The 15,119-nt window shown below is 32.2% G+C and overlaps 1 protein-coding gene and 1 long non-coding RNA gene across 2 annotated transcripts; both read right to left on the minus strand.

Moving 5' to 3' along the window:
• Window positions 1-907: 907 nt before the first annotated feature.
• Window positions 908-14,836, minus strand: LOC129927701 (uncharacterized). Its single transcript, XM_056038019.1, has 4 exons — window positions 14,701-14,836; window positions 14,270-14,398; window positions 2,418-2,581; window positions 908-1,288 (listed from the first exon to the last, which is right to left on the minus strand). Exons 1-4 carry the CDS (start codon window positions 14,834-14,836, stop codon window positions 1,112-1,114), a joined length of 606 nt encoding a protein of 201 aa, XP_055893994.1. The 3' UTR covers window positions 908-1,111.
• LOC129927652 (uncharacterized) lies at window positions 6,285-9,640 on the minus strand. The gene is made up of 3 exons (XR_008779281.1): window positions 8,749-9,640; window positions 7,766-7,870; window positions 6,285-7,653 (listed from the first exon to the last, which is right to left on the minus strand). It is a non-coding gene; the product is annotated as an uncharacterized LOC129927652 (long non-coding RNA).
• Window positions 14,837-15,119: the final 283 nt, after the last annotated feature.

Here is a 15,119-nt window from a genome sequence, read left to right on the forward strand (position 1 = left end):
AATCAAGAAATATCAATTTTAATATTTAAAAAAAAAAAAGATATGTTGTATGCATAGTTATTTGCTTGTTTCATAATCTAGAAATCTAGAACTTGTCAAAAAAAACAACAACAAAAAAACAATTAATCAGTTTCAATAATAATACATTCTGAAGTGGATGTTGTCAACTGTGGAGAGCTGATGTGTTCCTCATGTTCGTCCAAGATCCTCTGACTTTTATAGCCTTGTGGGACCTGAAAGAAGGAAAAAAATTCAGAATAAAAAAAATAAATTTTGCACTAGTTTATTTTGTCTCTTAATTCAATCTTTAAAAATCTGATCAGCTCAAATCAGACTTAATGTTGGATATTGGTGCCTAAACGGTTTTAATATTAATCCCATATTATTATTATTTACAAGCACATTTCAGTTTGAAAATTTGTCCAATGGCTACTTTTTTATACATTCTATAAGTTGCAGATATTACATTTTGGATTAAAAACAAATCACAATTGTGAGTGGTCAAACTGTAATGTACCAGGTCATGGAGTCTCACATAATCTCAACAGATAATGCCTTAGGCGTGGCAATACACTTATCAATCTAAAAAATGGTTTTATATCAAACTTTTTTTTTTAAATCAACTTAAATACTACTAAAATCAAACATAAACTTTTCAAGAATGCACATCATTTAAGAGGAAAATGACAATGCTGTAAACATATAAGACAGACTCATGCCAAAGGGAAAGACAAAACAACTTAAATGCACCTTAAACGTAGGTCCATGTCCTGGTATGATAAAGTCAGACATTTCCAATATGGTATATCTTGATTGCACCTGGAGATGTTGTCGCTCACTATTTTTTAGCCAAAGGGAGGGGGAGAAAAGGTCACCTTCACAATAAAATAAATCCGCTGTGAAAAACAAAATTGAAAAAACATTAAACATCAGTTTGAAAATAAACATGAGGCCCAATGGCTGAACAGTAAAGCCCTTGGCTTCCGAACCAGGGGGCCACAGAAACATATGACCTTTACATCATCTTGCGTTTGATTGCAAGGTTGGAAAGGGAACTTTAACCATACTTTTTAAAGCTGGATAGTACAATCCTTCAACATGATTTTCTGTGTCAAGCAAAAGGTTGTACTTTTCTTACACCACCTAACAACAACAACAAAAAAAACAACCAACCAACCCCTGCTAATACTCCAAGATTAGCCTTCTTCACCACCACCAACACATCATTTCCTGTATGACCAGGTGTTGGCCCTATTTCTACATCCTCATCTATGTTGAAGGGCATCCCCTGCAGGAAGAACAAATAAGACCTGCAGTATCAAGAATAAATAAAGAAAAGTTTATCCATAATGTGCAGTGACGCAGGGTAGGACTCAGAAAGATATTTGTAAAAAAGTAAACATGAGATATTCCCTTAAATGATGGCTTCTTCAAGCTATTTCAAGATTGAAATGATGTTTTTATGCAAACAAAATGATTTGTATTTTTATTTATTAAGAAATTAATTTGTTCTGATTTTTTATACTAAGTTCTATTTTTTTTTATACTAAGAAATTAGCACATAGAAAGGATCTGACATATAAATTCATCATACTCTGTGTTGCCCCCAAACTTAAAGGAAAGGATAATGATGACATTCTAGGTAGTTCAGCAGGCAAAGATATTTAAAGAAATTAAACATTGTATGCAATTATTAATGACAAATGAAAAGTAGTTGATAAAACAAGCCAATTGCTTTATTTACTAACAAATGAAGGAAATAGGGAAAAAATGACTTAGCTCTATTTAAACAGTCAGTGTAACAATGAAGTTTTCTATTTCTTATCTTGTTTTACACAAAAACAACTCAAGGATATCAAAAGTAAACATCATCAATACAAATACATGAACATGTTCAAAACGCAAGCCAGTCAACAAACAAAACTTCAACTTCAGCATGTCAAAAACTAAAAATGTCTAAATCAGGCTACATCATAATGCCATGGTATAGCAGAAGAGGAATTTAAATGGAATGTGATGAGTTGGATAGTTCGATTCTGTTTGAGAATTGCCTTAAGATTTGAGAACATTTATGAATGTTTGAGTGTTTAAGAATAAATTTGTAGAACAATCACATTTTCTGTCTACATTAAGATGTCTGTCCAATCTTCCCATAGAAAAGTTACATTTAAGACCTGATTAGAATAATCTCTGAGTTTGACAAAGAGCTCTTCAAATGGCCCAGCGACTGATGAACTTTTACTTTACCAGCTATATGGATATTAAGATAGCAAAGGGAAGCTTCGCTAGTTGCATTATTATGTCTACAAAATCTTTATCTATGCAACTACTGCAATCGTAGGGGAGCAATAAAAAGAATTTAAACTGTGTCTGCACAAAACACTAAAAACAAACAAAAAATATTAGTCTGTAGATACCTCTTTCAACTCATGCAGTAAGTACTGATCATGTCGACAAATATCATAGCCTACACATTGGACAGCTCCAGAGAAGAGGTTGAGGTTGCCAATCTGTTCTATGTGTCCATTTAAGCAAATAACATAGTGGATGTCTTCAGGTTTCAAACCCTGGTCACTCAAAGCTGCAGAGCATACACAGATTCTAAATAATAAAAAAAGATCTTAACTCTTATTTTATGTAAGCCAGATCTTATGTATGTGAATTATGTTGGAGAAAGTTATTTTAGGTTGTCAAAATGCAGGCCAAATGACTAGTCGCAAGAAAATGATGTACTGGAATTGTCTCATGAATGGCTTGGCCTCAAAGAGAAGAGTACTTGTCTTAAACTAAAGAGTACTTGGCCTAAAAAGAAAAGGGTACTTGGCGTCAAAGACAAATGCACTTGACCTTAAAGAAAAAAAAGTATGTGGCCTCAAAGGGAAGAGTACAGTATTTAAATGTTTTAAAGTAGTAACAATATGAAGACAAATATAAATTGTGTCTAAACATCTGTTTTAGTTAAAAAACAACATTATTTGTACTGTGACAAGTGTTTTGAAGTTGATTCCTTCTCATGGTGCCCTATTGACTACTGATAAAACCATAAACAATGTATGGTCATGTTACAACATCATTTGTCCTTCATCTGGTGAATTATAAAGGGGGAAAGTATCGAGCAAGGAGTGGACAGAACTGACTCTGTGACTGTCATTCTGAGTGCAGAGAGGGATGCAAGCAACTAGGAAACAGAAGAGATGGCTGCCTAGTTATTTTGGTATGTGTTTGAGAATGTCACCACTATGGTCCAAAGTTAGAACCAGACTGCTTCTATCCCTGCAAGAGGTTTTGGCTAGGACAGTAGTTCTCAAACTGTGGGGAGTGACAATTTGAACAAATGTGAAAAGGGGGTGGAAGAAAAACAGCGAGTCAATGAACATTTAATACCGATACATAAATTTGGATTCTATACATATTGTAAATATTTATGATAAATAAAATCAGAATATTGTTTTATAATAATATGTCTTCTTTTTCATTACATTCTAAAAGCCTTCATCGTAAAAGCCTACAGCGCTAAAAATTTCTCCAGCCAACTTAAGGCGGCACAAATGAAATTCTTATTGTTTTCAACCAGCAAATATTTGAGAAATACTTGGTTTGGAGATGAAAACTGATCTTAAAGGCTAAGCAAGAATTCTAGTGTGACCCACAGTCCCAAGAAGAAATAGGTAGGGTACCTAACTTTAGTTGGGAAAAGTAAAGGCAGTTGGTCATTGTGCTGGCCACATAATCATCTGCACAATAGATTGCAAGGTTCGAAACAGGAACTAGTGAAAGATTAAAGCATGTTAATCATTTTTTCCAATTATGGTCTAATACTTTAAGTGCCTTTCTTTCTGAGAAATAGTTCAAATAGACATAAAATATCTGTCTGAATTAGTCAAAATGAAAAACTAAACATCTGTAAAAATGTTAAGAAATGCATCAGTCCAATTATCAGTATTATATAAGAAAAGATTTTACTGGATGAAAGACAGATTTATAGACAATTAGCAATACAAAGCTATTTAGATGGAAAATATTGGATCTAAGCAATCCTACATGTATTCAGTAGGTGACCAAAGAAGTTCGGATACAAATCTAGTCTGGCCTATATAAAGTTCGGATACAAATCTAGTCTGGCCTATATAAGGTTCAGATACAAATCCAGACATGCCTACCCCCAAGACCCAGAATGTGGAACACTCAGGTTGAAAATGTGGAATTTTGAGCCCCAATGTGGAACATAAACGCGTTTGTTAGCAATACTGTACGCAATATAAATAAAACTTCAATTATATTACTTTAAAAACAACAATAGCATGCTTCTTATAAATTAGATGTAAATATTATAATTAAAAGTAAGAAAACCTTTAATTCATAATTATGTCCTTTGTTTGAAATCAATAGTTCTTAACTCCTAAATGATGAATTCTAACTAAAATGTATTCTAATGACCTAGACTCAAATGTTACTAATATCTATTTTTATTTGTTACTACTAGATATAAATCTACTGACTAGATCTAGATTATTCTAGATCTACTTGATTATCTATCCTTTTCTAGGGCTCTACTCTAATCACTCTAATAACCCTAGATGTCTCTAGTTCTAGATCTAACTAAAATAATTTAAGAGTCTACTAGTGTCTAGTAGTGACTTACCTAGTCTAGACCTACATCTAATAAGTCCTAATAAGTCTAAGAACACAGATTATAAAAATAATATTATAGATTATAGATCTAAATATTAATGTCTAGTCAGTCTAGATCTATACTAATCTATAGACTTATTCAACTTATTGAGAACTAGATCTAAATAAATAGTAAATTTATTACATAATAAACTAGAATCTAATCTATCACCTTCTACGTCTATTTCTAGACAGATCTCTAGAGATTTAGCAGAACCAGAAGTGCTAGTCCTACTTTTACTTTTAGATCTAGATCTAGAAACTAAACTAATAATTAATTTAGACTATAAGATGTAATAATACTAATAAGTAGAATAGTAGATCTAACTGTAGCCTTATTATAATTTAGGCCTTAGCCTTACTGTGTCTAATAAAATTAATTACATTTAGGTCTAGATCTAGATCTTTAATAACGTATTTTAAAAAAAAAATCCTTTTCTAGATTAATTAGGACTTAGAAACCAGTTGAGTTAGTGTTAGTTACTGTTAGAATAGTGACAATACTCTGATTATACTAATTATAGACTCCAATAGTGGCAATACGGCAAATGCAATTCCAATGGGTTGGTAGACATATGACGCGACAATTTCTGCGTACTAAGCTGATCCGCCATCTTGTCTGTAAGTTTACACTAGTTACCTTACTCTGACTATAGACGAGTAACTAGATCTAATAATACAATCGGGTTTAAGTTTCCAAAACATAATCTCCACACCTTTATTGCATTAATTTAAACAAAATTCCTTGCTACTGCTGCATGAAAGGGTGCTCAAATACTAGAAGAGTAATAACTTCATGGCAAAGTAATCTCTTCAACGCTAGTCTATAGTCTAGACTAGCGTTGAAGAGATTACTTCCAAAAAGATTTCTCTCTTGGTTGAAACCAATCAACAGAAAAGGATTTACCCCAAAATATGTTGAAGGGAAACCTTGGCTTAAAGTTTGTGGAAATCATTTTTAAAAAGTTAAATCTAATCTAGTATAGATTCTTGTCAATCTAGAGCTCGAGAGATGACGACTATGATCATACTATGATGTCAGAGTACTATGTCTATGTGAAGTATGTGTGTAGATCTGGTAACCTATGTATACTATTATGTAGAATTTATTTATTAAATATAGACTCAAGCTCTAGACTAGATTCTAGATCTATTACAGACTATTAATAATACTATCACGATCTAGATGCATGTTTATAATCTGTACTTGTATTAATTATTAGATCTTGCTTTAGATTCTAGATACCGTTGTAAGTCTAGATCTAGACTTATTGGATACACATTCTAGAGATGGATCTTGATTAGATTGTTACTAACTTTCAACTTGTATTTGATCTACATGTTACTTTATTGTTTTTTTTTTTTTATTATTATTATTCAGATCAGTAGATCTACTAAATGTAGCCTGATTAGATTTACCTATAAATCCTTTATAGTAAGATATATAATATAATCTATATCTGCAACATATTATATACTTTGACATTAGCCATAGGAGTAAGTGATATGAAATCTAGCATTCCAGCCTAACACAGGTTTCACCAGTCACTTGAGGAAGCACAAAAGCCCAGTGCAAAGCGTTCAGCCATGATGGACAAACTATTTATATTATTATCTAGTTAATATAGTTCTATCTACTATTATCTAGATATAATTAAATCCACTAAATTGTATTGTAAAATGTTTTACATTTTGGAAGTTTCTTCCTACTCCAAACCTCCCGCAGGACAACAGGGGATGGGAATGGGTAGGGTTTGAACCCGGAACCATTGGTAAGTCTATCGCGCCAAATGCATGACCAGGCAAACATCTTGATTTGAATAAATAAATAACTGAGATACTTTATATATCATAATTTTTTTTTTTTTTAATAGATCTAGTTCTTGACATCCATTGTCATGCAAACAGTTACATAGAACAGGATTTTGATCTAGAAATAAAATGATTTATTTGAATAAACAAGTTAACCTGAAAGACCTTATGATAATATTTAAGATAATAATAATTAATAAACAAACAATATTTAAATTCATTTCTTTTATTTCCACAAATAAATGAATGCATTATATGATTTGAATAAATATATCTATATATTAAATTATATAAATATTTCTCATTGGATAGCTTGGATATAATACAGGCACTGTCTCACATTTACACATATATATAATTTAATTTAACTACCTTAATTATGAATGTACACAAATTATTTTTTTAACACACTTTATTACAAATATTCTAGGTAAACCTGCCTATGTATTAGCTGATATGTTTAAAATTCATCCCACAACTGCCTCTAAGATCTTCATAAACGTTTTATATCTTATGTATGTCAACATGTTCGATTTGATTTTCTGGCCCAATAAGGAGAGTCTCGGAAAGACAATGCCCAAAGAATTTATTTATACTTATGGCAGGAAAGTGACAGTAAAATAAGTTTGACATCCAAGTAATAAATGCCTGTTTTAAAATTTTCATTGAGAGACCTATCAGCATTAAAGCACAGGCACAAACTTATTCTTTCAACAACACAGTAAAATATCTGATTGGAATAACACCTCAAGGTGTTATCTCATTACTTTCAATAAATGAATTAAAAGAATGTATACTAAGCTTTATAGTTTCTCTGGATTTAATAGCCTTTGAATTTATATTTTTAGAAGCGATGTTGTCCACAAGAGAATCAAATTTAACTTTTTTTTTTGTTTTTGATGAGGTGAAATCAATCTGAGAAACCTTAGTTGACAAAAGTTTTTTAAGCTTTGATGGATTCGTCCAGTAAGATGACACGCCTGTAACTGTCTTTATTACTCTCTTTTACTCTGGTGTTGGCTTCCAGCATAAATAAAGTGGCTGCCACATGAGTGCAGACTCGCCAAGTCCAGCTATACAAGAACATTGGGCTGATAGAATAATACCATCTTGACTTATTACTATCCAGGGCTGCAATACCTTTTCTGCTAACCGCTGAGAGTGAAGAACCTATTTAAAAGAAAAATAAAATAATTAAAAATACCTGTACATATCAAGACATTGGTCTCATATACATGTAAATACCTATGACTATCATTATATAACAATATTAATTAATTACCTTTTCTAGTACAACAGTATTTGGGTACTTGTGTGGTTTATAAGCCATAACATCTTGAACCCAGCCATCTAGGAACTGGTTGTAGGCTGCTTAAGTCTTGTAAGCCTGTAGACATTAAGTAAAAATAGCGTTAACATTTTAATAATAGAAGTAGAGCTTTTGTAATATAAAAAATTGCTTGGATTTCGGAGCATTTGAGAATTGTAAAAGAAACACAGAACTAGTATCAGTTCAAGGACCATTAGATTTATCGACAAGTTACTAGTCCTGATGAGCCTAGTCCTAGAAACAAAAAAATTAAAAGTCTTCAGCCCTAGACTTAGATCTAAAATGGATAGTAAAGTTTTCTTTGGTTTAGATGCTAGATCTAATCTAGTATGTAGGCTAAACTCTAGTCTGAGACATCATCCAGGTTTTGTATATATATAATATATAGACATATAGTATGATATAGATCTAGAATCTAATCTAGATCTACAAAGTTACAAAGTCTACATATAATATATTCTAGATCTAGAATACTATGTAAGTAACTAGATCTAGACCTTGAAGACTTGAGTAGTTGTAGAATGTAGATCTATCACAATATATGAACATTATTATATGTTACAATTATAATCATAATAATGTTGATTAGTTAATCATTAGTTGATCTAGAAGATTCTAGATCTAGTCACAAAATTATCTAGTCCTAGACAATAATAATAGAGTCTGTTCAGTCTATTATAATTTACTACATTAATGTAAAAAAAAATATAGATCTAATCATAGATCTATATCTAATGATCTAGTCTAAATAAATACTAGAGATGTCTAGATCTAGCATTCTAGCTAGATCTAATGAGACTAATGTCTAACTAATGAGTCTAATGTTAACTTAGTCTAGATTAGTAGATCTAGAGATCTAATCTAGGTTTAACAATAAATAGAATAAATCCACTTCTAACGTAGATCTAGATCTATAACTAAAATATAACTCCTACCTTGAATTCATCCTTTGTGATTGTGTAAGCCAAAGCACTTTCAGTCAGTCCAGTAGTCAGGTAGAACAAGACGTTACAAGATAATAAGTGAAGAGATCTGGATAAAGTGGATAACACAAGGAGGGCAGCAAATCGTTTTCTTTATTACACAGGCTTGCTTTTAAAGTGTAAGGATTAATATTATTTATTTCTGAAATTTTCTTACTATATCTTTCTTTGTTCGACTCATCCATGGTAAGTCACAGTAAGTGCCTAAAAGGGAAAGCGTTTGTTGATTGTGCATAGAAACCAGATTTTTACCACCAATATGTCTGCCGTGCCCAAATCACGTGACTATGTCTACCAACCCATTGCCAATAGTCTAGAGATAGAGTAGTCTAGAGTCTAGATCTAGTCTAGACTAGTAGTAAGTACTGTAAGTACTAGTAAGTAGACTAAGTGTTCTAAGTACTTAGTAGTATAGCCATTGTCGGGAAAAGAAAGGGATTTGAATGAAACATTTGGCTTATTAGCATAATTAGCACTTACTAGATTCTAAGAATAGATCTAGAATCTAGATCTAGTATCTAGACCTACCTAGAGTACTAGATCTATGTCTAGATCTAGCTCAACCTTATCTTCGTAAATTTAGGACACACCGGGTCCGGGAGAAGATGAAATGTAAACAATAAACACAGACCTATATATATTTTATTTTGCATTCAGTATTTTAATTTCGCATTATTAATAAATAATGAAAAATCTGCGATTTTTTTTTTTTTTTTTTTGTGTCGGAATTCAGACTTGGCGGAACAAAAAATCGTGAATGCGGAACGGCGGAACATGTGAGCTTTTTTGATGCTTTTGCGGGACGGTTCCGCATAATGCGGGACTGTAGGCATGTCTGCAAATCTATTCACAAAGATGTGCAGATCATCTAGAGGTAAATATATCCTAAATAAGGGAAAATAAAAAATGAAAGTAAAATTAAAGTTTACCTTTGAGAAGTAAATTCCTTTTCCCAAGGGTTCCTGGTATTAACAATAATGTTGCGGTGGGGACCTTTTAGTAAGTGTGACAGTGCTACATGATCTAACAGTTCCTTCAAAGTAAACGATATATTAATTAACATCATTGTAGATTTTGAAAAAAAAAAAATATGTATTATACAGCAAATTTCATAATATTAAAGTAGGAGAATAAATTGGTCTAAAATTTTATAAATCAAAGGAATGAATATTTTCTTATTCATTGGTTGTTGTTTTTTTAAATGTTGCTCTAGTATAAAAAAAAAATATGTGTTACCACATCTTTTCAAACTGAATCAAATTATGAACTTTATTTATGATGAAGCCTTTTAAAAGTAGATTATAGAATACAATAGCACTAATTATCAATAATAACACCATTTGTATGCAATTATAATGATTTGACATCTAGCTTAATTACAATAGCTTATGTGATGATTGGGGGGGGGGGGTCAAAGGGAAAGAGGGGGGGGGGTCAAATCAAACCCAGAATAAATCATTGAAGTCATTATATCACATATAGATCTTGCAGTTAGATCTAGATCAACTAGGACAGAGAGAGAGAGAGTGCATGTAGGTCCCAATAGTATGTCAGAATATGTAAGGATAGATAACTGCCAACTTATTGAGCTGAGAAGCCATGGTCTCTAAATTAAAAGTTTTACCATCTATTGGCAAATACAGAATAGGTTTTAAAAAACAAAAAAAAACAGAACCTTTAAATCCAAGGGTTTCAGTAATATTTAAACATTAAAAAAATGTCAATGGGTTAAAAGTTATAAATGATTAATACCATTAAGTCCTTAAGTATTCTTGAATAAAAAAAAATGATTTCAAGAAAACAAAGAAAAAAAAAAAAGTCTATACCTTTTGAGTCCAGTTGGGTGTAACCTTCTGTTAGAACAATAATGTCAAACATTTTACAGTATTTCTATATTTATTTATACAGAATGATTTTAAAGTCAACAAGCTGATTCAAAGATCTGTAGATAGAGAAAACAAAACGTTAATAAATAACAGCCATTTCAGAACAAAAACATTTTAGACCAGTCACTTGCAGAGTAAGACTCAGCCAAAAATTGGAGCATACGTTAAAAATTATTTGAGTAGTTTATGCTATTTGGACACCTACAGGCCAAAATTTCAAAGTTTGACTTTGACAGCGCATTATTTGATAATTGTTTGACATAGAAACGAAAATGAAGTACCAAAATGTTCTTTAATTTAAGAAGAAAAGGTTGTCTACTTTTTTTTGTACCCCATATCCTATATTTTTTATTATATTTAAGGTCAAAGAGACCATGTGTCATTATTTAATTCAGACAAATTTGTCATTGTTTATTTGATTTCGGACACCATAATTTATTTCAGGCTTCAATAAACTCAAATTTTAATTTTATATTAATATTAACTAAATTCTAAGATACCCCATGCATTTCCAATAAGACAATATAGATTTATTTTTAATTTCAAAGTAGTTTTGTCATACTAAAATCAGTTTATATTGTATGACTGACTAGAGTTAAATGATGAAGATTGTCGCCTATATTAATTTGTAGTTTATTTTATGTTTGCATGTTTTATTGAGAGCTTTACTTTAATTTGGACTTTTTATTTTATGTTGTGTGTATTAATTTTTCACTATTCTTATTAATATATAATTTTAAATTAGGTTTTATTTTTTTTTTAATTTTTTTGTTTTGTGGTTTCTGAGCATGAACATGCTATTAATATTATTTACTTTCACCAAAAAGTAAAAAAAAAAAATTAAAGAAAAAAAAAAAACAAAGATTTTTTTACAGGCTTAGAAAGATTTATATACAGTGTCAAGAGCGTGGGTGTGTAAGATGTGAGATTGTGTGTGTGTTTGTTTATTTTATGGGTTGGTGTGTGAATTGTTTTATCACGGGATTTTCAAGGGGGGATAATTAGGTTTTCTAGCGGTCAGTCTAGCAGTTGGAGAGCTGACCTGGTCTGAGTAGGGTGCTGATGTTTTGTGTATTTCATAAGAGGATATAATTGTGTGCTTTATTAAGTATTAAAGTATTATCGATATTCATGAATATAAGGAGTTAGAGTTGATGTATACTAAGTGTTCGTATTTGAGTTAAGCAAGTATTGACAAGTGTAATTGAGAATCATACCCTAGATTATCGAGCCATATGTAAGTGGTAAAGAACTCACCCGAGTTCCCTTACATACAGCTGTATTCAAATTTATATATTTACAATTTCAATATTATTCACAATTGGTGAAAATAAATAAAAATAAAATTAAAGTGACCATCTTTAACTTTTTAACAATAATATCACAATAACAATAATTATGAATGCTATAATATAGCATGAAATAATGAAAGTATTTAATATAGAAATGTAAAGAGTTATGTATGATAACATTTTTTTAAAAAGTTTTATGTGAACTAACGATATTGATCGGGGCAACAGGCGGAACACAGAAGGTTGAATTTTTCTAATCCTTCTTCTGCATTCTGAGGGACTGTTGTGCAACAAGTGTGCCACCACTGATGGCATTGTTCACATAGAACCTAAAGAGTGCCTTTGTTTCTTGTAAGGCAACCAGCAGGACAATCTTCATTCCCTACTCAACAAGGCTGTCAGAAACTTTATCACCACTTTCATTGTCACATTTTTTCTGTTCAGCCTCCTTCAGTTTCTCTACCTCAGAGTCATCATTCCTGTCTTCATTTGTCTTTCTACTTGGCAAAACATTTTTTCTCCCTTTTCTTCCTTGCATCATCATCTTTCTTCTATTGTCTCTCTACCTTCTTCTTTTCTCTCAAGACTTTTCTTTGCAGTGCATCTTCATCTTTTTGTCTCATCTTTGTCTACCTTCCTACATATTTTAATCTTTTCTTGCTCATCTTTTTCTGTAATCTTGCACTTAAAGGCTTGCCAAAATTCCTTGCTGCTTACAAGAATTGGGAGAGTTGGGGTAAATTTTTTTGGTTTAGCACTACTTTTGTCCTTGCTCTTAAAGGAGGGTATCTTTAAAATGAGAGAGGGAAAGAGAGGGAAAGTTCACTAAATTTTTCAAATATAATTTTGTCATGAGGTTTGGAAAACTCTGTGTTAGGAGATTAGCCAATATTGAAAAAAACTTCCATATGAGGTGGAAGGTAAAGGTGAATCAGGTGATGTTGCTGGTAGAGTTGAGGAACAAGAGCCAGATGGAAGAGGTGGGTTATCATGGGAGGTTGAAGGAAGATGTAGAATATCATTGGAAAAGGAAGCAAAAGGTGAGACATCATGAGTGATGGCAGGACTATGGGAAGCAGAATCAAAGAGTTAAGACATCGTGGGAGGTGGGAGAAATAGGTAGGGCATCATGGAGTGGGAAAGCAAGAGGTGAGACATCACAGGAGGTGGAAGGAAGAGTTTGCACAGCCAGTGAGGCAGATGACGATGTTTGTGGTCTGTACAGTAAACTGGGACCCAACTTTTCAGCCTTGATTTAACTGTTTCTGGACTGAAAGGGTATATCCCTGCAGCCATAAAGCCTTGCTTGACTAACTCAATTTTAGCACATTTTTCCCCATGTAGGCTTAAAAACCTTAGCAAATGTTTCTAAGGACACACCATCACCAGTTGATGCCACGTGCTATCTTAATGCATCCTTCCAAGCATTCTTAATGGCAGCAAAAAATGCCTGATCAAGGGGCTGCATCAGGTGACTGGCTTGGGGAAGAGGACAATTCAAAATGATTTGGTTATCAAAACAAAGTTGAGATGTTTCTATGAGGGAAGTGTGAGAGGTGTACAGCCTATCAATAATCAGAAGAATGGGTTTGGGGAGATGGCTAGTTAATGGGATGAAGGTATCATGGAGCGAGGAGTAAAAAATGGGTGCCATTGGAAGAAATTTGAATCAGTGCTTCTGGAAAACCTTCTAAAAGATTTTTGGTTGGTATTCTTTTGTAAGGATAAAATTATCTTATAAATAGACTATATTTGATATATATTTATTCAATTCAATTCTATTTAAAATAATCTGGAGTTAAATCTAAAAATTGAATAGAATCTGTAGTCTAGAATTAATTGATCTAGTCTATAATCAAAAAGAATTGTTTAAAAAATAAAAAGCAAAGAAGAGTGAAAAAAATATTATAGGCTAAGACTAGATTAGAAATAGGGAAAAAAATTATTTAGTAAATAGAAAAATCTCATAGACTATCAAAAGAAAATAGACTAGGTCTGGTCCATAGAAGCATACAAAAAAATATTAATTTTGGCTATTTTTTTGGGTCATTTTTATTCTTGGAGAGTTGTCCGAAATAAATTTTCCATCGCTTTTTAAAATCTGAATCCCAACACCCCTTTAAGATTTTAATGACACATCTTTGAAGCACAGTCAATGTAACAAGTGATGCTCTGTCTATAAATGAACGTAATGATCAATTTTGAAAGTGCACAACATTTAACAGGAACCAAAAAAAACTTTTAATCCGGAAGCTAGCTAAGTTTATCCAGGTGACAGAAATAAAAATGGCTTACCATGCAACTTTAAAAATGATGTATACTGTCTAGAAAATATTGAAAACGAATGAAAGTGACATAGAATTGATTGAAAATGGACATGCACAGTGCACAAACCCTCACTTTTGCAAATAAATCGCGTCAAAACGAGGTAAAATCAACACTTCAAGTTGTCCAAATTCATATAATGTCCGGAATAAATAAACTACTCTATCTAAAGTTCAATAAGCACTACTAGATTTAAATATTGTAACATCTGTCTATATTTAGACACAAATAAATACTCTACATAATGCATCATTGAGAACTCAAAGAGCTTGAGAAGTCATGGCTCCAAATAATGTGTCAAAGTAACTAATGACTAATAAATCACAGCCAATACTGTACCACTGACAACATGTAACAATGAATGTACAAATGCTTCAAAGTAGATAACCATACTGATGTACCAAACTCTACTGGCCTCTCCACCTCATCCCAGGCTCGAACAGAATTCAACTGTTCTGTACCACCTTCACACTGTACTGAACTTGACTTAGTCTCGTACTTGTGAAGTGTCCTCACTTTGAATCCAAACCAAACCATTTTGACTGTCACCTTCTCTCTTTACATAGGTTCCCTGAAAGCCTTCTCAAAACCGATAGAGCTTCACTTGTCCTTTCTGGATGTCACCTAACCCATCCTATGTGACTGGCCTCAGTACTGTTTACAACACAAATCTATGCTGAATGGTTGCCAAGCACTCGCCACTGTTATCTGTGTCAGCTGATTACACACACACAATTCCCCTATCTGCATTGCCTCCACAGTTATAACAATATCAAGACTTCAAAATTAGATCTCTAGGCCAAAAGCATGTATACTATAT

The sequence above is a fragment of the Biomphalaria glabrata genome, chromosome 8 (assembly GCF_947242115.1).
Source record: "Biomphalaria glabrata chromosome 8, xgBioGlab47.1, whole genome shotgun sequence".
NCBI classification, from domain to species: Eukaryota; Metazoa; Mollusca; class Gastropoda; family Planorbidae; genus Biomphalaria; species Biomphalaria glabrata.